The sequence below is a fragment of the Mchenga conophoros genome, linkage group LG1 (assembly GCF_057382185.1).
Source record: "Mchenga conophoros isolate Kocher_MC1m ecotype Shallow Benthic linkage group LG1, M_conophoros_male_GT1.1, whole genome shotgun sequence".
In the NCBI taxonomy this organism is placed as follows: Eukaryota; Metazoa; Chordata; class Actinopteri; order Cichliformes; family Cichlidae; genus Mchenga; species Mchenga conophoros.
In genome coordinates, this window is record NC_140526.1 from 18206434 (window position 1) to 18230470 (window position 24037).

General features: G+C 44.3%; 1 protein-coding gene across 1 annotated transcript in view; it reads left to right on the forward strand.

The window, feature by feature from the left end:
* Positions 1 to 24037, forward strand: part of gse1b (Gse1 coiled-coil protein b) — a 166479-nt gene that overhangs the window by 49195 nt on the left and 93247 nt on the right. The window contains exon 2 of the mRNA XM_085268407.1: positions 884 to 1022. Within this exon, the coding sequence (XP_085124533.1) occupies positions 884 to 1022 (139 nt within the window). The remainder of the gene's footprint in view (positions 1 to 883; positions 1023 to 24037) is intronic.

Sequence of the window (24037 nt, forward strand, 5' to 3'; positions counted from 1 at the left end):
CGGCTCCTCATGAGAAGTCATTAGGAATGTGTCTGTGTATTTTATTTTTAGCAGTGTGTGTTTAGGAGGGGTAGTGGAGTCTCGTCAGTCTTCAGGGCCCTCCTCTGCTCTGTCGCTCCGTGTCTCTGTCTCCAGCTGAGAGCTATGTATATTTCATAAGCCCAGGGTGCCTTTTTGTCTTAAGATGTGCTGCACCTCCCCTGCCTGTCTCTCTGCTACTCATCAATGGAGGGAGCCATCATGGTCTTTTTTTCTTTTCTTTTTTTTTTTTTAAAGTCTTTCCCACTCTTCTCTCTCACCTCGCTGACAGCCACCCTCTGCTTCTCCCTCTGCTTTTCATGGTCAGCTTGTCTCTCTGCTGATGTCTCATCCATCTTTCCTCTTTCAGCTGTGGAAGGGGGCAGAGTAGAGCACGTACAAACAGACTTGGTCTGTCAGGAAAAGTCTCCCTCTGTCTCGCTCTTTGATTCTGTCTGTCTGTCTCTCTGTTTTGTAGCTCTGTCACTTCAGGGAAGGGACATTTCTTCACCCAGAGCTGCATCCCCCTTCGGTTGTTGTCTTTTTATAGCAGAAATCTGAGTGCTGTGACAGCAGCTAAAAATGTTTGCAGTCAAAATAGATCTGCAGTTAATTGCTATATTTGCACCATCAATCTCTTGTTGTTGTTTAAAGTTTATTACAATACCAGTATTTCTGCTTTAGCCCTGATAAAGTAAGAACAAGTATGTTTTGCAAACATTTCCACAGCATCTCTCATATTGTGACTTTCACAGGAGGAGAATCTTTAAACTGAGTTGTTGTTGATGGTTATTCCAGGAAATGTATTTAGACTTAATAAACTCCTCTTATACCTCGGTACCCTAACAGTCTTTCTATGTTTCAGGGTAGTACTGTGATTGAGGCTGCAGCAGGAGCCAGTAAGGAAGTGGACGCAGGTTCGGGGCCCTCACAAACTACAGGTGACTACACTCCTCCTCGGCCACTGACCTTGGAGGCAGAAAGAGCAGACCGTCAGCTTTCCAGTGAGTATTGCAAAACCCACTTGTTCCACTGGTTTTATGCTTCCGTCTTCCCTATTTCCATCACTATTGCTTCTCTTTGTTGTTTTTCTGTTTTGCTTAAAACACTGAAGCCTTTTATTTGTCTTTTACGCACCAGGGATCTGTGATTCAAAGCATTTCAATTAACACTACTGTGATTTTACAGAGCTTACTGCACTATAAAGCAGTTCAATCGAATTTCCTTTTGCCATTCTCCAGCCATTAGCAGTATTATCTGACTGACTGATATGTTTAATATTGCATTTGTTGATCTTGTCTCTGTGTGTCTCCTGTGGCCAGAACTACTCGAGAGTCTGTCACTCAGAACATTCAGTAGTAAACACTCTGCAGCTAGAATGAACCACACCCTCGAAATATATACTCTTTACTTGGTAAGCAACTTATCTGTGCTTACTTTATCCTGTGTGAGGTATCTGTGTGACCCTGCTATGTAGCAACACAGGAAGTGGTGAGACCCCCGGAGTGAATGAAATGAGATCTTTGGCAGTTCTGACACTCTAACCGAAAAGTGACAAAAATTACTTTTGACTTCCTCTCTTCGTGCTTGTCCCACCATGTACTCTTATACTTCTGCCTTTTTTACACTTTACAGCCCCATTTCATCTCATCCGTATACCAAGAATACGTATCACCAAGCGTCATACATTAACGGCTTCTTTTCCATCGTGTCACATCACAAATATCTATCGATACAATCTGCCGAGTGAGATTATGGGACGTGAAGATGATTTGTCTGCAGTTTGTTTTGCAAATGTCCCAGGCGTTTGATCTCTTCACCATCCTTTGAGTGCATTGTTTTATAGCAGCTGCTCCAAATCACCAGCAATGCAAACCTACAAAGCCACCTTTTTTTTTTTTTTTTACAAAGACCCTTTTTGTTATTAACTTGAAAATTTACTTCTAGATAGATTAATCAAATACACTTTTCAATCAGTTATTGAAATTGTATGCTTTGCATCAGTTCACATCTCCTTTATAGTGCATTTAAGTGGTGCTTGACCCGAGGGTTAAGAGGATGGGACTGCTAAAGTAATGCTGGAAAATGAGGTTGAAGATGTCATGATGAAGCAGGCACAGCCACAAAAAAATTGTGACTATATGTCCTGGGGGAGGCCATCACAACAGAGGGGTTTGGAGCTCAGTGTGTTTATGTAGAAAGTGCTGGCTGTCTCCTCTCATCAGTTTAGCCAAACTGCCTTTTAACTGAATGCAAAATCCCCTTTTTCTTCTCTCTTTTATTTATGGAAATGTTTACACTAATAAACATCACCGTTTTGTACGTTTCTTATCTCATCCTCCTCTTTTCCACTGTCGCTTTCTTCAGCTCTCTCTCTCTCTTTTGCTCTTTCCTGCTCAGGCCTCGCTTTCTTTTTTCCACGGCTATTTCTGTTTAGCCACGAGTGCCCTGTTGTCGTTTACAGAAACCATCTAAAGCTCTCCTTCTAACTAAACACACAGACACTGTAGCACCACCACAAAGGCACTTGGCTAAACAGTCATGACAAGGGGTGGGGGGGACCTCACATCTACAGACACACACGTAACATTGAATGATCCTCCCTGTGGTCTACTGTGGTATGAGAACGGGGTTTTCATGAGTTATTTAAGCCCTCTTCATCATGCGTGTTGCGCTGCAGCTCACACTGACATGACACGGCCCATTTCCTTCTCTCGGGCCAGAAACGTGACACAAGACACGCTTTCCGTGTTCACACAGAATAGAGTAAAGAGGTACACAGGCAGTCATGATCACAAGGCTGTAGGGTTTAAATCATTAAATGTCCCCATGCAGCAACCGTAGTGACGCTATAGCGATAGACTGATGATCTGAGACAGTTCCTACTGTCCACTGCAGTCTGCACTCTCTGCTCGGTCACATCATGTCAGAAATATTTCAGAAGGAGCCACTTTTCATTTCAAATGCTCAAAACCATTGCAGTGAACCCTCATATGGAAGGAAACAGAGGGTTTGAACTGGGCTGACCACGATGTGCTTCATGCTTGTGGACCCTTGATTTGATGAATACTTCACAACCCACTCAGAGCAACTACACAGTCAATACATCGTTAGTGGTGAGGAAGGACAAAGGTAAACCTCCTGCTACACTAACTGCACAGATTTATAATAGAGGGAGTGACACGCAGGACTTATATAGCCTATATAATAGTAAGGGTATATGGAGTGGGAATCTGTGGTGCTATTCTCTTCTTTATCTCAACTGTTGGAGCATTTATCCGTCTCACAGCGTCTTTGATTCCTGCCTTTGTTAGCCTTTACTCTGCTCTGTTCCACTGTGTCAGAGCAGCCTTCTGTCCTTTTCACACTCAACAAATCCATTCAGAAACATATGCCTTCATGTTGTTGTGTACATATGTATATTTTGACAAGGGAATTACGCATGCTGATTGCCATGAGATGAGCTGTGAGTGTGTTTTGATCGCAACAGCACAGCTGGACTTGGCAGACTTGGCAGTTGAGTGCACTTGGCTTTTGGCCAGTTCAATACAATCACAATTACCCACAGTGGGAGCATGGAACACCCCTGAAGGTAGGGTGTGGGTACTGGTTGGGGCACAGAGGGTGGGTACTTAACAGTCTTTGGCCACTTGCATCTGCTTGGAAAGACTGAGCTTGTTGTGTCTGGTTAACATTCCACATTAAGAGTGTTAGGGAAGACAGCAGGTTGACTGCTCAAACAGTCATGCCACAACACAGTAAGCTACACATGCAAACATTAAACAAAGCCGGCTGTAAGAAGATGATTACAGCTGCACTTTCCCCCATCTTTTGTCCAGTGGACAGATCGGCATGTGTATGTAAGGAGCAGTGCAAGGAATAAGAGAGCAAAGAGGTTACACGACTGAGGCGCTGAGGGGTGGGGAAGGAGAGGATGGTGAGCTGAAGATGTGGTAGCAAGGAATGCGCTCAATAGAGGACGACTGGAGGGTGACAGAGGAAGCATGGGGAGGAATGCCACTGCTTGCTCCCCCTCCTCGGCTCCCTCTCTTTTCTTCTTCTCTTTTGTCCCCCTCTGTGGGGATGGGAGGGTGGGACAACTTCAAATGACAGTGACAAGCTTGCCACCGCTTCTATGAAGCACAGCAGATGGGAAAGTGTGTGTGTTTGTGTGTGTGTGTGATTAAAATGCCGCTGGAGACTGGGGTATACTGAGTCTCTTGGCAGCACCACACTTGGCAAAGTGCCACTTCTCTGCCCTCTTTTTCCAGCCCATCAGAGTGGGCATTGAGATATGTGTGTGTGTGTGTTTGTGTGTGTGTATGTGTGTGTGTTAAGTGAGAGCAGGCAGTCTCAATAAACAAATATTAATTCACAGTGTTTTCATTGTTTGTTTCATTATCTTTTCTTCAGGGTCTTGCAAACTGGATGGCGTGTGTTGCATGTTTTTTCATTCATGTATCTGAGTAATTCAGTAATGATCATAGAACTTTTGCGAAACAGAGCCCTGTTCTGCAGTGTGTGGCGCCAGTGCTGGCGTGCATGGGGGAATTAGTGAGGAGACAGTGGGTTTGGCAACATGCCATGGTTATTAGCCACTCGCATGGTGGGCATGAGCTTATGCCCCGACTCAATCACTCACTGTGTTTGCATTTGTGTGTTTAATGTGTTTGCTCCTGTGCGTGTATATATGCAAGTCGAGCATTTGTGTCGGGATTCTCCTCTGGTCACACTGACCTTATTGTGCAGTCACTCCTGGTTGATTTGTATCCCTTCCAACACATTCCTTTCCCTGAAAGGCCGAGAAACGGGCTGTTGACCCCCTTTTCCCCCCATATTCACCGTCTCTTTCTTTCCATCGCTCTCTCACTTTCTCTCCTCTTCCCTCCGGATGGGTTTGATTTAGTGACTGTGGTTTTCCAACCAGAGCCTGGGAGCCTGAAAGTGTAGACTTAGGGAAGAGACCTATAGATTCACAGGCAGCGGAGCATGTCATTACTTGGCCATAGCTCATCAGCAGATACATCATCAGGCTGGAGCTCTATTAGATGTGAGCTGATGCACTAAATGATGGCAGTATCTAAAATTGCATTGTTATTTCTGGGTGGATATTTAGCTCTATACTGCATATATCTATACTGCATATATCAATATTCCTACCTACCTTGCTATCCTAACACCATCGGGGAGGCAATGTTTGGAATCTGACATTCTTTCTGCACAATGACAATGACACAGTTAAGAGTGATAAAGAAGTGTCTTCATCAACTATTCCTGCAACAAGCTTGTTGCCAGTATGCCCTCTTCTCCCTGTCTCTTTGCCTGACTGCCTCACAACAGATAGGCTAACTTTTGGCTTCACAAGGGATTCAACACCTTCTCTCCAAGGTGAAAGTCCCTTGCTTAACTTTTTTCTTGTACAGGCACTTGCTATATTCTACTATTATACCACTCACCACAGCTGGTCTTAAAGGATTTGTAAAGCTTGATCTGCAATGCTTTAAAATGACCTTAAACTACATCAATTACAATATGTTGAAATGCATTGCCAGTTTTTATCCAAAAAGCTTAAACCCCATGTTATTGAGTAAAAAAATTAATAAATTTATGTTGTTTTTGAAAGTGTTGTTTTTTAACTTCAAGTAACTAAACCTGTTGCCAGTACTGCTTGTCAACATTGTGATTCCCTTTTTTGGACTTGAGAGAAAATATATTTAGATGTATTAAGATATACTATATTTACACACTGAGACCACCTAATGTGAGGTGGAGGCCCAGCGTGGAAGCCATCAGGCAACGTTCAAGACAGCTCAGGAAAAAAAAGAAGAAAAAAGACAGCTTAGTGAGAGACTTCCAGGCTCTGACCTTTGACCTCACATTGAGAAAGGAAGCAGGTGTTCAAGCATGATTAGGCCTGATGTGCTAAAAACTGGCAGCAAGCTTTGTAGAGGCTATCCCAGCTGTCATAGGGCAAGAAAAGGAGGAAGTACACTCTAGACAGGTCACCGAGCCTAACACGGAGAGACAGACAACCATTCTCAATCACATTTGCACCTATGGCCAGGATCACCAGTTAACTCAACATGTCTTTGAACTCTCGGGTGAAGCTGAGTAACCACACAGGCACAGGGGGAGGATACAGAGGAGCCGCAGCCAGTCGGTGGAGTCAAACCCAAAAGTTTCTTGTTGCGAGGTGACAGTAATCATCTTTGCACCACTGTGCCCTCCGACATTATCGAGAACATGGGAGAAAAATTAGAAAATCGAGCAATGTAATAGCTCAACTAAAGAAGTACACTGCTGGAATTAATCCACAGTGGGTACAAGAAAAAGTGAGGATGTTTTCTATAGATGAAAATATTTCATTAAAGTGTACTTTTGCCAGTGGTGGTCATCTAATAACAATATTGAATTAATTTTTATTTGGGCTTTTGTCATGTTTTTTTCTCTGTGTGTCACCTTTATTTATATCACCTTTCCTCTCCAGCCCTTTTTGCAACCCCATGACTTTAATCATCCCTTTCTCCCATCCAGCCTTCATGTCTCCACTTCTAGCCTCTCTCCTTCCTTTCTTCCCACTCTCTGATCCCTCTCTCTTTCCCTCCTTTCGAACTGTCCTCTGCTGTCAGGCGACTTGGCTGAGACTAAGTGCTTTTTGCTGTCTCTCGGCAGGTGGGACTGTAATAAAGCTTGTCAGTGGGAGGCATGGGTCGCACTGTCACATGCTCTTTGGCTCCCCTCTGTAACTCCCTCCTCCATCTTCTTCTAGCCCCGCTGCTCCAACAACCACCAGCACTCTCTGCCATGATCTTCTGCTTTTATTTTTCCTCTCTCATTTGTCTGCCTTTTGTTCCCCATTTTGTCTTGCTCTTACCCGAAACTGTGCTCCTTGACTTGTCTCTCATGTGTCTCGCGCTTGCTCTCTCTCTCCCCGGTTTCCTTGCCAACGGCACTTTCAGGAACATGATGAAGAAGAGCAGCAACAGGAGACACCCCTCTCGACATAACAACCAAACACACAAACCCTCACACACATAGGCATAACGCACACAAACGGGCACAGACACACAAGCAATCCATATAAATGACTCCAGGTGAGGTTGTATTGTTTGCCCAGCTGCTTTTCCTAACCACCCTCTCCTGTTCCTTAGTAAACCAGCAGGCTATATGGAAATCAGCTTCCTCTACACAAAACAGTTCTCTGTTCTTTCGTGTCTTTTTTAAATGTTTTTGCTTGCGGTGTTTGTGCTTGCATGTTTATGTATTTGCGTGTGCTTGTCGTACACTCAAAGGGCAAGAGAAGGTTAGCACTTGTATATTATTTGCATGCACATTTTTCAGAGTAACATAAAGGTGTGTTCTTGATCTGGTGTATGGTTGCGAATGCTTGTGTAGGTGTGCTCCCTCTAATTGAAAAAGCTCGTACATAGTCTTTCTTCTTCTAGCCACAGGATGGCATTACAGAGCCCCTTCTTTAAAGGAATCCTTCCCTTCCACCTCCTGCCAGCCACAGTTCATTCACACGCACACTCTCACACACCCACATGCACACACATACGCACACAGCCCTCTTTAGTCTGTGTTAGCCCAGGCTTGTGTAAGGTGACAGAGTGCAGTGAATAATTTAGTCCTGGCCATGTTAATGGCTGACAGCGAACATGGCCTCTCCTCTCTGCCGTTGGCCCATTACTAGTACATTCTGTTTCACTTTCTCTCCTTCTTCCTCCCTCTCCTATCCTCCTCTATATCTTCCATTTATGTTGTTCTAGTGAAACTATATACGTGTCACGTTTTCGCCTTTATACGACTCTGTACATGAAAATAAAGAAAGACTGTAAACTCGTCTTATAATGGTGCCCAAGAGTAAAAATGTAAACGTGTAATGTACGTAATGTAAGTGAGTTTGATTAAATATTTAATATGACTTTATTATATTGTGTTATTTTATTATTTTGCATTTGTCAAAATGTTATTGACAAGATAATATCATATCCACCTCTGCTTTCTCATGAGCATTTCCTTTTGACTGCACTTATGCTAATATTAAAATGGTAAAATACATAATACATAAACTATATTAAATTATCTTGTCCAGGTTTCTTTCACATAAATACTATATAAACATAAAAAATTCTTAAAATTAATATTAGCTTTCATTGCATTATTATTATATAATAATTATTGTATAATAAACTGAAATAAGCAACATGTATGAAATAACTGCATGGATCTTTTTTACGATGTAATATGAGGCACAAACGTTTTTTGGGAGCAACACTAGATATGTCTGGATGTAATTACAAGAAAAGTCTACTTGGCTCTTCAAAATGGCTTTAACACTATTAATAAAGCGAGGTTGACACCTTAATATTAATTATGGTGTCATTTTTATCTGTTGGTTATCTACATTTAACTGTATTTTCCCATTAGTGTATCATTTACATCCGGTGTGGCCCCCCTCATCAGTTTCTGGGGTGGGTTTTTTTTTTCACCTCTCATTTACCATACGTATGGCCTCATGTTCTGCATAAACTGTTTAGAAGACACTCAGGAAACCAGGGTTTGTGTTTGTGTGTGCGCATAACTCCATTTAAGCCCTTGATTGCTCCACTGGGCTTCAGTTCTCTTGTGTGTGACGTGGGAGAAGAATAATACGACCCTAACTCTAATCGATTCACATACACTAAACAAATTACAGCTGCCGCCCTCTTCGTCTCTCTTCATCTCTTTTTGGAGACCATTAAACCACAGGGACGTTACATGTAGCATATGTGGTTTGCAGCTTGTACAGCTGATGTGTGTTGAGTGTCTGCCTCGCTCTATTCTTCTCTCTGATAAAATCAGTATGAGTGTGTTTGGGCCGGTAGGAGCCGATGAGCCTGGCCTGGCAAGCTTAAGCAGCACCAAGGCCTGGCCAGGCTCATGCAGGCTCAAGGGGGATTGGTAGTGACGTATCCGGGGTGAAACGCGCCACAGTTGGAACTCCCCACCAACCTCGCTGGCTCCAGTCTGCTTGATAAAATCCAGCAGGGACTGGGGAGGAGATGCGCCATCTATCTTGCCCCATCTCTGCTCTCTTCTTTTGAGCATCTGTCATATTTAAATAATTGTCTTCTTATTAATGGTTTGTCTTAACTAAGCTCTTCTCACCGCTTCTTGCAAGCTATGTGTCATCCATTTGTTTCTTTCTTCATCTTAAATTTTAATCAACCTACCCTTCTCTCCCTCTCTCTCTTTTGCCTGCTGTTTTTTGCCATCCTCCCTACAGCGTATCACACATTTACAGTACTCCTCCTCCACCTCTCTACCTCACGCACACAAACAGATCCAGAACCCTAGAAGTGGGGTCATGATTGAGGCTTGCTGTTAATTAGACGGCAGTGGTTGTTGTAGCAATGCAATGGTAGGGTGTAATTAATTAGGTGGCATGTGCACAGTAGGAGAAAAAGAGAAAGAGGAGAGATGGAGTGAAAGAGAAAGACCGGCTATCAGTCCTCCTTTTATCCTCTGAGCTCAGATGAGTTCCCCTAATGAGAAAAAATGAGATGCTCCCAACTAGGGAAGAAAGCATTTTGTCCTTTACATGTTCTCTCTGCCTCTTCTCTGCTTGTCGTTCTGTCACTGCCTTGTTCTCTTTTCATCTGCCTATCACATCCAGGCTATTGCTAGTAGGGTGCCAGTGAGTTGGAGTCACCAGCCATAGATTTCCCACAGTAGTATGAACACAGCCTCTGGGACACATCCAGAAACACACGCAGACACACATGCAGTGGTGACAGTTATACCACACAGCAGAGATGGTAAAGCAGTCAGTTGTAAGAGAGCATAGCGAGGATTGCAGAAGTATGAGAAATGCCCTGCTGTACAGTAATGGCTGCTGCTCTGCTGCATGCGTGCTATACTGGTAGCATTGTATATGTGCATAAAGGTCGCAAGAGGAAGAGAGAGAAAGAGGTGGAAAGACTGCAAATGAGCAAAGAAAATGTGGGAGGGAAGCAAGAGGTGCACAAACACTCAGAGCACTATTGATCCTCTTCTTAGTTCAACAATGTCTGCTTGACCTCGCTCTGAAGCACCTGTGTGTGTGTGTGTGTGTGTGTGTGTGTGTGTGTGTGTGTGTGTGTGTGTGTGTGTGTGTGTGTGTGTGTGTGTGTGTGTGTGTGTGTGTGTACTTATCAAACATATGTGTTGGTGCAGTTACTTCTGTGTGAGTCAGAGGGCTAACCATAGTTCAGCGTGCTGTATCTGTTAACAGCCTGCAGAGAACTCCAGCCGGTGTCAACTTGTCCATTTCAACCATATTATGAATATTTAGATACACACATTGCTCCACCCTCGTAAAACGCCTATTTTGCAGTTATTTTAAATGCTCTAGTAGATTCATTAATGCTTGCAGCACAACCCCCCCAACGCCACCGTGCAGACCTGCCTTCTCAGTGTAAGCTGATAGTTTAATGGCTGCTTGGCCCTTCCTGTCGAATGTGACTGAAACTGTCCTAGGTGACAGGTTTATGGATGTTTTGGCAATGTCACTGGAGACAGACAGCTATTTACAGCCTACTGTTAGACACTTCGAATGCTGGCTGTTAACATAAATCCCTTGGTGAGATCAGCCATTGGATAATACACACTGTCAACTGTGCTCAAACGTAAATCGCCAATTACACACATGCAAACAGCAAGCGAACCCACTCAGTCCTTTGTAACCTTGTTAATACTACTGTCACCACTCAACAAACACCTCACTCTCAAACGTCACCCGCACGCTGTAAATCTCTACCTCCCTTATTTACGCCTCTCCTGCCATAACGTTAACAACCACCACTCGCTTTTCCTCCCTTGCCCCACCTTCTCTTCAGTCTCTCATCCCCTTCAACTATCATTTAGCTTTACGAGGCATCCTAAAAGAAGCCTGAGGTGTCCATCCTTCCCTTCTCCATTTTATGTCTGAGATATTGATATCCTCCATAAGTCAGATGCACCGCTCTCTATCACTGAGCAGGAATTGATGACAGAAGGGTGCGACAGGAGGGGACTGGTGCCAGCAGAGAGTTATAGGAGTCTGGCTAGGTATGCATTAGAGTCTGTGTTTGTTTAAAAGTGTGCACTGCATGCAAACAGGCTTATTAAGCGAAAGAGAGGAGTTCGTTTGGTGAGGGTGGAGGTTAAGCAAAGGAGACGACCAATAATTGAGAAAATCTGAGAGACAGGATGTGGAAAGATGGGAGAGAGGAGGGAGGGAGATCTGTTTCTTGCTTTATGAGTTTTTCATTTGTGTATGATACTGTTGCTATAAACAAGAGGTCAGCTGAACAGAGTCTGTTTATAAGGTCCATCTCACAGAGTGGGCATATCAAAAAGCCTATGAAATCCTGATCAGCCAGCTGTGGTTTCTGTGCATGTGCTTGTGTTCAGTTGTGAGGTTATCCGTTAGAGCCAACTGTTGACAACAGAATTTTGCACTTTAAACATGAGAATCAGTCTCAGTTCTCTTTCTGTTTGAATTGTGTCATGCTGTGCGAGCTTGTGCATGCAGTTATAGGTTGGTGGTGACTATGCTCGTGTGCATATTTGAGCAGTTGGTACTGCAGGACCTGTGAGTTAGATGTAGCATCTAACTTACTATCACAGCAATACATCAGGTGATGGCTTACCATAGAGCTTATGCTGAAATTGCATTGTGTTTTTGTGTGAACCACATTAGCATACAGGTGTAGCTACTAAAAGGGATATCATAAGAGTCCGTTTACATGCAGGAATACTTACTCATCTTAACCGAGTGGTTGGTACAAGGTTGAGTCGCTCTACAAATTGAATATACATAATTTTTGCTTCTTTAGATGTGGCTAAATGGTGTGATTAGTGAACTTGTTTACTGTGTGGATTTTCTTTTTCGTATATTTGTCTGCCTACATGTGTTTAAGTGTTTTTGTGCTCTGACTGCTGGTGGGGTTTTTTCCTACTATTCCACTGGGGAAAAAGAAAAGGTTTGTTTGATTAATTAATGCTGTTAGACATGAATGTAAATGATCAAAGGAGCACATTTGCATTTTGCGTTTAATTATTCATGAGTTGCGATTGCTCATGAATTAGGACACCTGTGAGGGCCTACGCCTCTCAAGCTCAGGCACTCACTCATGCACATAGACACACACACATACTCTGATGCGCACAAACACATCTCGGGATGTGATCCGGTGTGTTTAACCAGACCTGCTCATCACCCCCGTCTGTGTGCCCTGCTGTGCGCTGGGATGCAGGTCATTGCAGGTTCATCTTGCTATTATTTGGTTATGTTGCCACTCTGGCCGGGGTTCAAACATTCTGATTAGGTTACCGCGTAGCACTAAAGCTCAGACTGTCACTCTGACTGTATGATTCATCTCCATGGAGACAAAAGAAAAGCTCTGATCTAATTACCCATACTGCTGCCATCTCAGACTTGAGGAGAGGGCTGGTAGTGTGAATAAGGCGAGAGGAGCCACGGAGGAAGAGGCAAGGGGCTGCACACAGAGGTTGTAAAAAGAGGTAGAGGCGAAAGAAAAATCAACTAAAAAATAAGAGCAGGCTTGCATGCTTCCAATAGAGACCGTGATAAAAGCAGGTATTATTTGGCTTCTCGCTTCATCTTCCTCATCTCTCTCCTCATCATCAGCAGCATCCAACTGCTGCACAAATGGGCCCTTGTTGCCATGGATATGAGCAATGGTTCTCCTGTTCTGTTCGATGGGGCTCAGTGATAAATGGCGGGACGTGGAGGAAGTTAATAATTTATCCTGGGGAGGGAGCAACCGTTCCGGGGAGCGTTACCTAGCATAATGGGTTAAGCGCAGCGATTGCTGCGTGCCGAGCAATAGACTCACAGGAGGTGTGTATAAAAAATGAATAAAGGCTGAGTGGAGCCTGCTGGGAAGGAACTGTCAGGGGACTATGTCGGTGTGCGCAGGGGGTTGGTGTGTTTGGGGAAGTAGGCTTTGTCATTTCTTGAAGTTAGAGTATTGTCAGGTAAAGAACAGTAGACGCTTAATCGAGCTTTCTCCAGGCTTTCTTCGAAGATCTCCTCCCTCTCTACCTTTTACTGGGAATGAGAAACAGCTCAATATGCTTTGGGCTTTGAAGTGTGACAACAGCAGTGACAAATGAAGTTACTGCAGAGCAGAGGTGCTAGGCCTGAGCCACGTGTACTGTGCTGTCATTATCTGTGACTCATTGACACTTGTGTATACATTAAGAGTCTTCATCATCCCACCGTGTGATCATTTTTAAATAACATTTGTCACTTTCCCGTTTTTGTTTATATGCTTCTTTGTATTTGTGACTTGTTGTGACTGTGTGAAAGAGAGAATGAGAATGAGAGAAGGGGTGCATGGGGTAGGCCCACACCTCCTTGAGTATTACCACAACACCTGCTTCACGTCTTTTTAACAATTCATGAGGCGCTACACTCTTTACACTACCTCATTTACCTTCCCTCCATTTAACCCCCTCCTTCCCCTTGCTCCCCTTTTGGTCCTGCTATCACCAAGATCTTTTGCATTTGGAGGGTGATGGTGCGTGCTCGGGGTTATGTAGGGGTCACCGTATTGTGTTATTCTGAGAGAATATATCAGATCAGCTTGATTTCATTATTGTCCCTCTGATGCCCCCGTACGCAGAGGCTCAAAGCTACTCAGAATGATCCTCTCCCAGCAATGAGGGAGAAGAAAAGCAGGAGTCTGTTATCTGGAGTCTTTTGTGTTGGACATTCTGCTGCGTCCTGGAGTGGATTTGTAGCATAACAGGCTTGTGTTAAAACACAGCCGAGCCTCGCAGCGTCTCCCACTGATTGTTTGATGAGTCTTTGTGACGTTCACATCTCCTTCGAGTAGTTGTAATTTCAGACTACGCTGCTTAGGTGTTTGTGTGCTGGCATCAATGCATGCGTGCACCCAGCAGAATATACGACTTGTGGTTTCTTTTCATTTGTTCTCCATTTTGTTTCGAGTGCTTGTGTTTTCCAGGAGCCTTTTTTTCTCAGCCTCCTTGTGGCTGATAAGTGATGCAGATACTGTAGTGATGGATAATAGCACCTCACATATGAACACACACATGCACACACACACTCACACACACATTAAACCTCACTCTCTTGTCTGTGATTCAGCTGAACAGTTACGAATAGTGTTTCTGTGCATGCCGGTGTATATTTGTGTGTGCTTTATTCCTCCAAAACACTGTGCACATTCTTAGGGAGCTGTTGTGCAGATTCTTAAGGCAGAAGGCTGAACAGCTATGACAGACAACTGAAGGAGGCATGGGGAGAGAAGGGGAGGAGGTAGGAATAAAAACAAAAAAAAACAAGAGAAAGTGGGATTATTTTCTGTATGTGAAATAAAGTAACATTAGTAATCACCGTATTCTAACACACATAAGTAGGAAGGAACATGTAGGTCTGTCATCTTCATGCTTTCTTAATTTTTAAAATAAAATCATTAACTGTGCTGGAACAATGACTGTCACACATTTATCATGCAAGCTGGAATGTAGATAGAGCAGCTATTAGCCAAATGGCTAATGCAAGGAAATGCTTTTCTTCCTTGTTTTTTTTTTCTTTCCTCTTGTCCTCGTACGCATGCTTTTATCTTTTTATGAGCTCTCATTGCCAATGCCAAAGAGGGAGGCTAGGCTGGTATTACGATGAGCTGTGACAGGGTCAGGCAAGTACAGCACAGCATACAAAAATCACCTGCATATAAGCAAACACGAGAACTCTTCCTGACACCCCCAGCACGCGCAGCCCAGGGTTCATGTCAGCACCCTGCAGATACCCAACTTTTGTGTGGCACACTGACTGACAGCTTCATTGAACCTCCGCCCTGTTGTACACATTTGTGGACACACATGTGCACGCTGATAGCTGTACACACATAAACACATGTACAGACCCATGCCCCCCCCCCCCCCCAGGTTGCCTTTGTTCCCAGCATCTGTTTCCCTCAGTGATTAATTGCAATTAGCGAGAGGTTTGAAGGCCTGTGGAAGAACACAGCAAGAGGAAAAACATCAAGATTAATGAGGGGATGCATTCATCAGAGATAGAGAGAGGGAGGAGGATGCAGGGAGGATGCAGAAAGAGAGAGTGAGGGGAAGTGAGGGAGAATGGAGTTAGAAAGTAGAGAAGGGGGGATGGGAGGATGTAGGGATGACATGGTAAGACGGGAGGGGCTCGGATACAATGAGGTGGAAAAGCAGGGCGCTCGTGCTCAGATGTTAATGACGTAGATAGGGAGAGCGCAGGAGCGTGACATGAAGCAAGAGAGGTGGAGTGAGAGCTGCATCAGCAGAGATGAAAGAGAGAGGGAGAAAGAAAGCGAGAGAGCGGGAGAGAGCCAGTTGTCAAAGCTCAGGCCACAGAGCAACACCACAGGGGACTGATTAAATATGGAAAATATAATTGCTAATTGACCTTTATTAATCAGAGAAGTGTGGGGGGTGTATTGCATTTTTGCGTCTCCATGTGTGCGCGTGTGTCTGAGATTGTGTATGTATAAGCACGCTGTTTGTGCTTGACTGAGTGTGTATGTGCGACTGTTTGATCCCCTCACGCAGCTCTCTCTTGTCTCAAAGAGCTCTCTCATGTTTAAACACAGCATAATGGAAGAAGCAACTAGAATAACTCACACATGCAGACAAGCACACTCACACACACAAACACACACACAAACTGGGTGGTAATGAGAGTGTGAGTATATTACGGGGAGCTAAATAGGGTCACTGTGGAACCTTGCTCTTTGGGTTGCCAGATGTGCAATTATGAATGCATGCGCACGCTCTCATAGACATGCATACGAGTCCCCATATTTCTCTCACTCTTCCTCTTTCTGCTTTTCTCTCCTCCCACACTTTGATGTCTTCATGCTTATTATTGCACCTTAGGAAAACCCTGACATCACGTTTTATTTTGTATCAGAAGCATGCAGCAAGAATTTCTCTCCCCTGCCTGGCTCCAGATGGGTTTATTTCCTCACGTTATCGATAAACACTCACATACAAAAACACACAGTCACACACACACATGTCAGTCTTGTTGCCAGATCACACAGATTTGATTAGAGACTCCCTAAATTCATTAACCCAATGTGATTCAGCCAGCCATCATTAGAGCCACATGTAAACTGGTCTGAAGTGGTCTGATTTGGTTTCAGCTCGTCAAATGCATCAATCACCCACAATGAGCTCTGCAAGTTTTAATTACTTTTAACCAATTGCTAGCTGAAAGGTATCACAAACCTTTAACAAAAAGTGCTTCTCTTTAATGGAAGAGCACTATTTTTGGAGTAAACCACTGGCTATTGGGAGCAGCTAAAGTTAAGAGAAGTACCTTCCTAAAGGGAGTTTTGACAAGAAGGAAGATTTGTCTGTGCTTTTCTTTCACTTTAAAGGTTTTCTTGGCAGTTCTGAGGATTCAAGGTGACAGCTGCCTACGCAGGTCTGTTGTTATTCCCTCACTCCCACCTTTGAATCTGTATTGGGAGTTAGTCGTCTGCAACTCTAAGGGCATCTGCTGAGGCCGAGTGTCATTTCTGATCCCCAGGAGACAGAGACGGCAGGGACTCCTCCCCTCTTAGCCCTGGCTCCTCTAATCCTGTTAGCTCAGCTCAGGATCAGACTGCCATGACTGGTCTTCTGGCTCAACAGCACACACATACACACACACACACACACACACATGCACGCAAACTACCCCCCTTGGGGGCCACAGAGGCCACAGGGGGCTCAAAGGGACAATTGTAGCAGGGTCTAGCGATGGCAGTGAGGGTTAGGGGTCAGTAAGCAGTGCTGAAACTATAGGACATGCACATATGTCTGGGTGCACTGCACACTCACACACATACATCTTTAAAATGTACTCAGAGCACTGAGACAGAAGCTTGATCTCACCCTTTGCTCTCACTCTCGCTGACACACACAAACATATGCACACATGCATAGAATTTTCTGAACATATAGACTGCTCTTTTCCATTTCCTTGTTTCTAAGCAGCAAATAAGCTAGACTCACCTCACATCACTGCACACAGTCACTGTACTATATCCCCGGTGCATGTTGCCTGGCTTGACCACTTTTTGCGTTGATAGCAAGGAGTGTGCTTCTCTTTGGGGAGAGGACTGAATGTCAGCAGAGCAAAGACTATCAGATCTGACTCTGACATTTGACAATTTTCTACTGCTGAAACACACAGCAGTGAAGCGCCGAGGGTTTGTGGTGTACCGTGTCCATCCAGCAGAGGGCTCTTGGAACAGTGAAGCAGAGGCTGTCTTCCTTTTGTCATGACTGCCTACTTTACTGCTCATCTATGAAGGAATAATGGCTGAAATCAACCAGTGTACAATGTTAATGACATTTGAATTAGAACACTTCTAAATTAATTAGGTAAGTAAAGTATGCAACAATCAAAATGTCACTGTTGATAAAGCTGTAAGCCGTCTTTGGGAATCGACAGACTGATTTGCTTGGTGTTATCAATCTAGGTTAGGCTCTGCTAGCTCTAGGTTTCCATGTGTGTGTGTTTGTATGTGAGGCTTGCTGGTATGTGTGTGTGTGCGTGTATTTACCGCTGGGTAGGGAGACAGTTTGATTGAGCTCTGCGCCGTAAAGCTGTCTGTTTGCCAGACGGTTTGTCTCCTGGCCAAGACTCTGCAGTGGAGAAGAATACAATGATTATCTGTCACAAGGCAGCAGCGTTCTTCATCAGTCTGGCTAGCAACAGCCCAGACTGCCCTGTGTAAGCCTCAGACCACACACTGAATCAACCTCAAGACTTTCTCAACTCTGAAACTCTATACAGGAGCACAACTTCAGCTTTTCACATTACCACAGAGCTCTGTGAGCAAATCTCTCTTTTTTGTGGCCTGTGTCTGTCTGTGTGCGTGGTGGGGGTGGGCATGCAATAGTGTTCACACAGGAGCGTGAAAGGAATGTCAACAACCTTTAACCCCTGGACTCATTAATGTTAGCAGGGTAAGGTGATGATGTGGCAGTGGGATAATTGATGCGTGTGTGTGTGTGTGTGTGTGTGTGTGTGTGTGTGTGTGTGTGTGTGTGAGAGAGAGAGAGAGAGAGTGCGGGAGAGACAAGAGAGAGTACGTGCACACGGATCCAGAACAGTGACAGAGCAGACATGATTTATCACGTATTAGTAGGCAGAGAGGAAGAGGACAGAGCTCTCAAAAGCCCGAGGTTACAAGATCAGGTCAAAGGTCATGAAAGGTCAGACCGCTGAGTGGATATCAAAGAGCACTCTGGGAGCCAGTTATGGCAGACCAGGCCAAGATAGGCTTGCAGGAACTGCCTGAGCAGACAATAGCATGTAAACAGACACCCACCTCACTTGCAGGCTTGTGTAGGTGGAGTGTATGAGGCTGAAGTCAGTGTGATTGCTCGGAGGTCGAGGAAATCGGCCCTTAGATGATACGGTGGATTTTCTCAGTGCCATCACTTCTCTGATGTACACACACACACACGCATGCACACTTTTGAAATCCAACATGGGTTACCTCTTGACAGACTGACTGCAAATATGTTCTAAAATACGCATCTAAACCAAGCGTGCTGGTACACCCAAACAGACATGCACAAGCAGACAAAGCCCCACAATGGCAGCTAATTTCACACTGGCTCTGCTGGGGCCCTGTTTGGGCACGGCTGTGAAGCACAGACAGAGAGACAGATGGTGCAGGGCTGGCAGGAGGAGTTTCTGCTGTCCTCTGTGCACGTATGTGTAAGCGAGTGTGTGTGTGTATATATATGCATTTGACTGATTGCTTATGCACACTTCTGCTTGTGAATGCATTCTCTGGTGTCTTTGTGCATTTTCAAACGGAGATCTGTACACCCCGCACCAGCTACGCTGGCGGTGCCTGTCCTAGATGTTTCCTGTTGCCAAGATAGGTGTCAGGAAATGTTACCCCCAGCATAACCTCTGTCTTCATAGTGTTTGTTCAATCTAGTTACAATGTTTTGTAAAAGTCATTTCCTGTCTAAGAGACTACAGATTGCGCATATTAAAAATGAGGAAGACCTGTTTGAAGTTTAATGTAGCTGGCAGAGAATGAAACAAGCTCTTATATCCTTGTGTTTTGGAGGTAATGTTTTCCGTCACGCTGTGCATGGACATATTAGTGTGTGTGCATGTGTGTCAGGGGTGTTCACGTGTGGTTGCTGTAATTGAAATGACTGGTTGCCATGATAGCTTGTGCATAGCTAAAGCTTATTAGTGTGCTTGGCTTGGTTGAACTGCAGCCAGGGGGTAGGGGTGGAAAAAATAATGGAAGAGTTGCTAGGAAAGAAACAAAGGAATAGGAAAGAAATGAGGAGACAGTGAGAGAGGCGGCAAAGATGATGGCAAAAAACCAAGAGGATAATGAGAAGAGGTGGAGAAATCGACACAAATAGAAGGATAGAGGTGGACATTAAAGTGGTGAAGGGATGAATACAGGTGGTGCTCACAAGCTGTTTTAGCAGGTAGCAGCCAGAGGCAAGACTAATGGGCTAACGGGCAAGCTGACGAACTTAACTGACTAGGAGTGAGGCTGACAGACGGTCAGACGGATAGATGGACAGGCTGACAGTCAGTTAGCCAGACAGGCAGACAGGGAGCCAGTGTCATCCCACATTGAGAGAACAGGAGGAGTGAGAGGGGTTCATATTCCCCAGGACAGGTGGTAGAGACATGCCACTGCTGCCACTTGGCATTCACTGTCCTACGCCCCTCTCTCTCTTTTTCTCTCTCTGAATGTTTCTGTCAGCTCTTGACCTGGTCTTTCTCCAGATTTCTTGCTGTAGAAATATAGACGGGTCCTGTTTTTTCTGTTTGAGTTGCTTAAAAGACAGCGAATCTCACAGAAAGTCTTCGCCCTCCCTGTTGTGGGACGAATAGGCCAGGCAGGTAAAAGGCAGCATGTTAGCGATTAGAGAGGCTCAGTGAGGCATGCAGGTAAGCCCTCTGTCCCCATCAGTCAAGGCCAGGGCTGCGTGGGTGGGTGGGGTGGCGGTGGCGGGGCACTCGAGAGACTGGACCTGACTTGCTCAAGTCGCAGAGGCCACCTGCTCCCATTCACTGCTCCACAGCCCTGCCTGACCACAGCCCCGCTAGCACCATGCAGGCTAATTAAACTCAGTGTGGCACATACACTCTCACTCCCACTCACACTGGGAGACACACACTTGCCAGCTCACGTCAATGGTGAGAATACACAAATAGACACACGCGCTTAAAGTATCATCCACCTACACTCTTTGGACGGGAAGAAAACAAAGTGAGGAATGCAAACATTTTATAACACGGGAACAGAAACAATTGTAATACATGCTTACACACACATGCAGCCTGTGCGCTGCCAACAGACTGTCCCAGTTTAGAGTAGGAGTGTTCTATCTGGCGTCCACCCACAGCTCTCCTCCTTTCTCGGATCTCACTGCAGTATTTTCTATGGTCTGTCAGTATACTATGCAGGGCAAAACTGTCACTAATGTGATGGAGACAAAGCCCTCTGTGCCTTCACATAGATACTTGCTTCCAGTTAATGGAAGAACTTGGCAGAAAAGAAATCCCATCATTTGGTGCTGGTATATTCTCATTTAAGAGCATTTATTCTTCGATTTATTAAATATCTTACCATTTTTTTGCCTCTATAGTTTAACTTCTCTTTCATTTGACTATGCGTGACATTTATGCTTTTTTAGAAATTATTTCTAAATTGCAATTTTGAATCTGTTTTGCGATTTGGGAAAAGAGCAAAAAGAGTAACTTCTGCAGGGAGAAAATGAAATACTGTCTGATGGATTACGTTTGGGAAGCCAGCTGCGATTTAAACATTTTGTAAGAAAAAAAATAAGGAAATGGAGAAGGGATGAATATTTCTGGGGTGATGCAGCGTGTGTGTGCGTGATAGGCAGAGGTAGACAGACAGTTAAAAAAAGAGGAGACAGTGGCGGTGAGGGACTTAGAGAGGTGTGACTGTTTCCTAAACTGATTTAAGGCCCAGCCCTCCCAGACCCCCGCAGCTTTCAACATGCCACAGGGAGTTGTCCCATAATCCTCTGTTCCAGGTAAACAGCTTTTTCCCTCCTCCAAAAGCCTGGACCCATCTCTCCTGCACACACACACTATCAAAAAGCACTCCTTTGCATATGCCTCTAAAGCATTCCCTTGTTTAAAGCTTGGGGGCCCCTCATCTGTAATGGAACTCAGTGATGCACAAATACGGCTCTATAATTTTTTACAAATTTCCCCCGTTTGTGTTGATGACGGCAAACGGCAGACATTGTGCACGCAGAAGAATGCAGAACAAATAAAATGCTTAGATGAACGCTTTTCATCTAAACATTTCCTCTCCTGATGAGGTTATACAAGGCCATACCAGCTGCACCCTCATTATCCCCTTGATTGTCTGATGTTAACCTGCACAGCTGCATCATGGGCAATGCTGTGTTGCCTTCAGTTCTCCTCCTTCTCTGTGTTTAACAAAGTCTTTCCCCACACAGCAGAGAAACTCCTCTGTTTACACTCCATCACAGACACTTAAACACTACTCCCTCGCCTCTGCCTTCCATTTCCTCTTTAATCTCGCCCTCCTCTCTTTTCTTTTCTTTTCTCCATCCACTCCATTTAGTCATTAGGTCGCCTCTCATCTGCATAAGCTTTCCGTTGTAGCACTCGATTGCACTGGGCTCCAGCTCATGTTTATTAAATAAGCCTTCTTGTTGTGTCTGCCCCACAGCTTGCCCTGCTCTCTGCCTCGTCCTCCTATTTTCTTCCTTTGCTGTTTTCTCTCCTTGCCGCCTCTCCCTCTCTCCTTGCTTCTCTCTCAGCGGTTGGCGTGCTAGCCTGCCCCTCTCCCTCCCCGCCCTCTCCTTCTTATTCCTCTGTGGGGTATTAAAGGCTGTTTCTGTTGGCCGTCACTCTTCATAAGTGGAGTCTTGCTCAATGTGTTCGCCCCGTTCCCTGAGCGAGTGCACCTCAATGCCCTGGTGCGCACTCTCTCTACAGGCCCCACTCAGAATGGAAATGAAGGGAGTCTGTAATGAGTTCCACTCAGCCAGGGTCCCCGACCCCACCACCATCAGCCAGCTTAGAGAAGAGAATCAGAGAGACAGAGAGAGGGTAGAGAAACGAGGGTCAGAGATGGAGGGAAGAAGAGGCTCAAGGGAAAACACAGGGGTTTTTTTTCTTTCTTCTTTTTTTCTTTTTTTTTTTACACCCCCCTGTTTTAGTGCCTGGTTGCCAAGCTGCTACAATGTTAAGCCGGCCTTTCTTTCGGTCTATAGGGAACAGTGTGGGATCGTCACACCGAGCAGGAGAGTAGAATGATTTTGAAAGAGAGGGTGCTGGAAAGAGAAGAGGTGAAGGGAAAGGACAACAGTGCAGAGCAGAGGACAGGAGAGATGAAAGGATTAAACGGCGAACAAAGGCGATGACTGTATTTCCAACGAGAACATATTGGTGATGAAAGTGCATGATGACGACAACAGTGATGGTGGCAATTACGACAACCGTAATTGATATCTTTCAACCACTGCCAGCTCATTACTCTGAAGAAAACTGTGAACTTCAGTGTAATTAATTGGTTGGAAATCTGGCATTCTACTTCGCTGTACAGTTTTAGGTCACAGCCCTTTGCACTGAAACTTAAGAATGTTTTTTTTTATTAAGTAGCCAACCCATAATAGATGTTGACTAAAGCAGGACAAATCAGGGATCTCCAGAGCCAGTAATGTTGGGTCTTTTTTATGTAAATGTGTAGAATCTAAATATTTTTATGCATGAAGATGGTCTAAATTAGTCCCAAAGGTTTTTTGTATTATTTTTATTTCTCTGTTAGAAGTAGCAGCAGACTTTTTTTTTTTTTTTTTTTTTTTTTTTTTCTTTTGGCCTGTCCCGTTTGGCTCTTTTGCCATCAGAATTGTTGTCTAAAGGCAAAGAAAGATGCCCAACGGATTTACTTTACCAAACTGACCATCCCAGCCTTGCCGTAATGGTCCATTTGATTCACCTTTTATTGTTTATTTTATTTTCACTTACTGAATACGGGACAGACTTGACTGGGGGAAAGAAGGGGAGAAAGAAAGAGGGAAAGGGAAACAGCTGAGAAGAGGGACGGGGGAGAAGGGCAAAAGACAAAAACCAACAGAACGGGCAGAGAAGAAAAAATGCATATATCAATCACCTGGATCACCTGCTGAGAAAGAAAAAAGAAAGCAAGCAGAAGAGAACAAGAGTAATAGAATAAACAACATCACAATGATATATGGGAATATGACAGTAAATACTAAATGTTAAACATTATTGTGCAGCACATAAGATCAACAGAACACAGTGTGCTTTGAGGTAGCAGCAGACTTTTTTTACCAACAGACATTTTAACTTGTCATAAATGTCCCTAATTTCCTTCGGGATTAATAAAGTATTCTGATTCTGATTCTGATTAAAAGGAAAAACACAGTTCTTACTAATAGCAATAACGGTGCCTACATTCATTCCCAAGTGTCCTTAGAAACCGCGACACTTTAACCTTTTCACAACATTAATCACGATTTCAGACTTTTGGCATTCTTCAAAACCAACACAGAAGTGATAAAACCGCAGTTCCTAGAACGGCCACTTGAGGCTTGCTCCAAAGGTGAGTAGATCCCCATAGACTCCTAGAAATGACCAAATCTAGAAAACAACCCAGTAAAACATGGTTTTCATCTTTCTACCTAATATAATTTAAATTGTATCAAAGCGTACAATTTGCATAATTAGGACTGTGGCCTCTATGACAGGCAAGTGATTCCTGGCACCCACGTGTCAATTAGTTGACTGCTTGCCAATAAGTTGAACCTCTCTGCCAGGCTTGAGGTGTTGGGGCTAATTGTTGCCTTTTTAATGGCATTATTTGACAAATATAGGATTATATACTCCTTAACAGCCCATATAAGAGGTCTTTTCTCCAGTATTTGTATATGAAATTCTACCATTCTGTCTGTAATAGCAGGC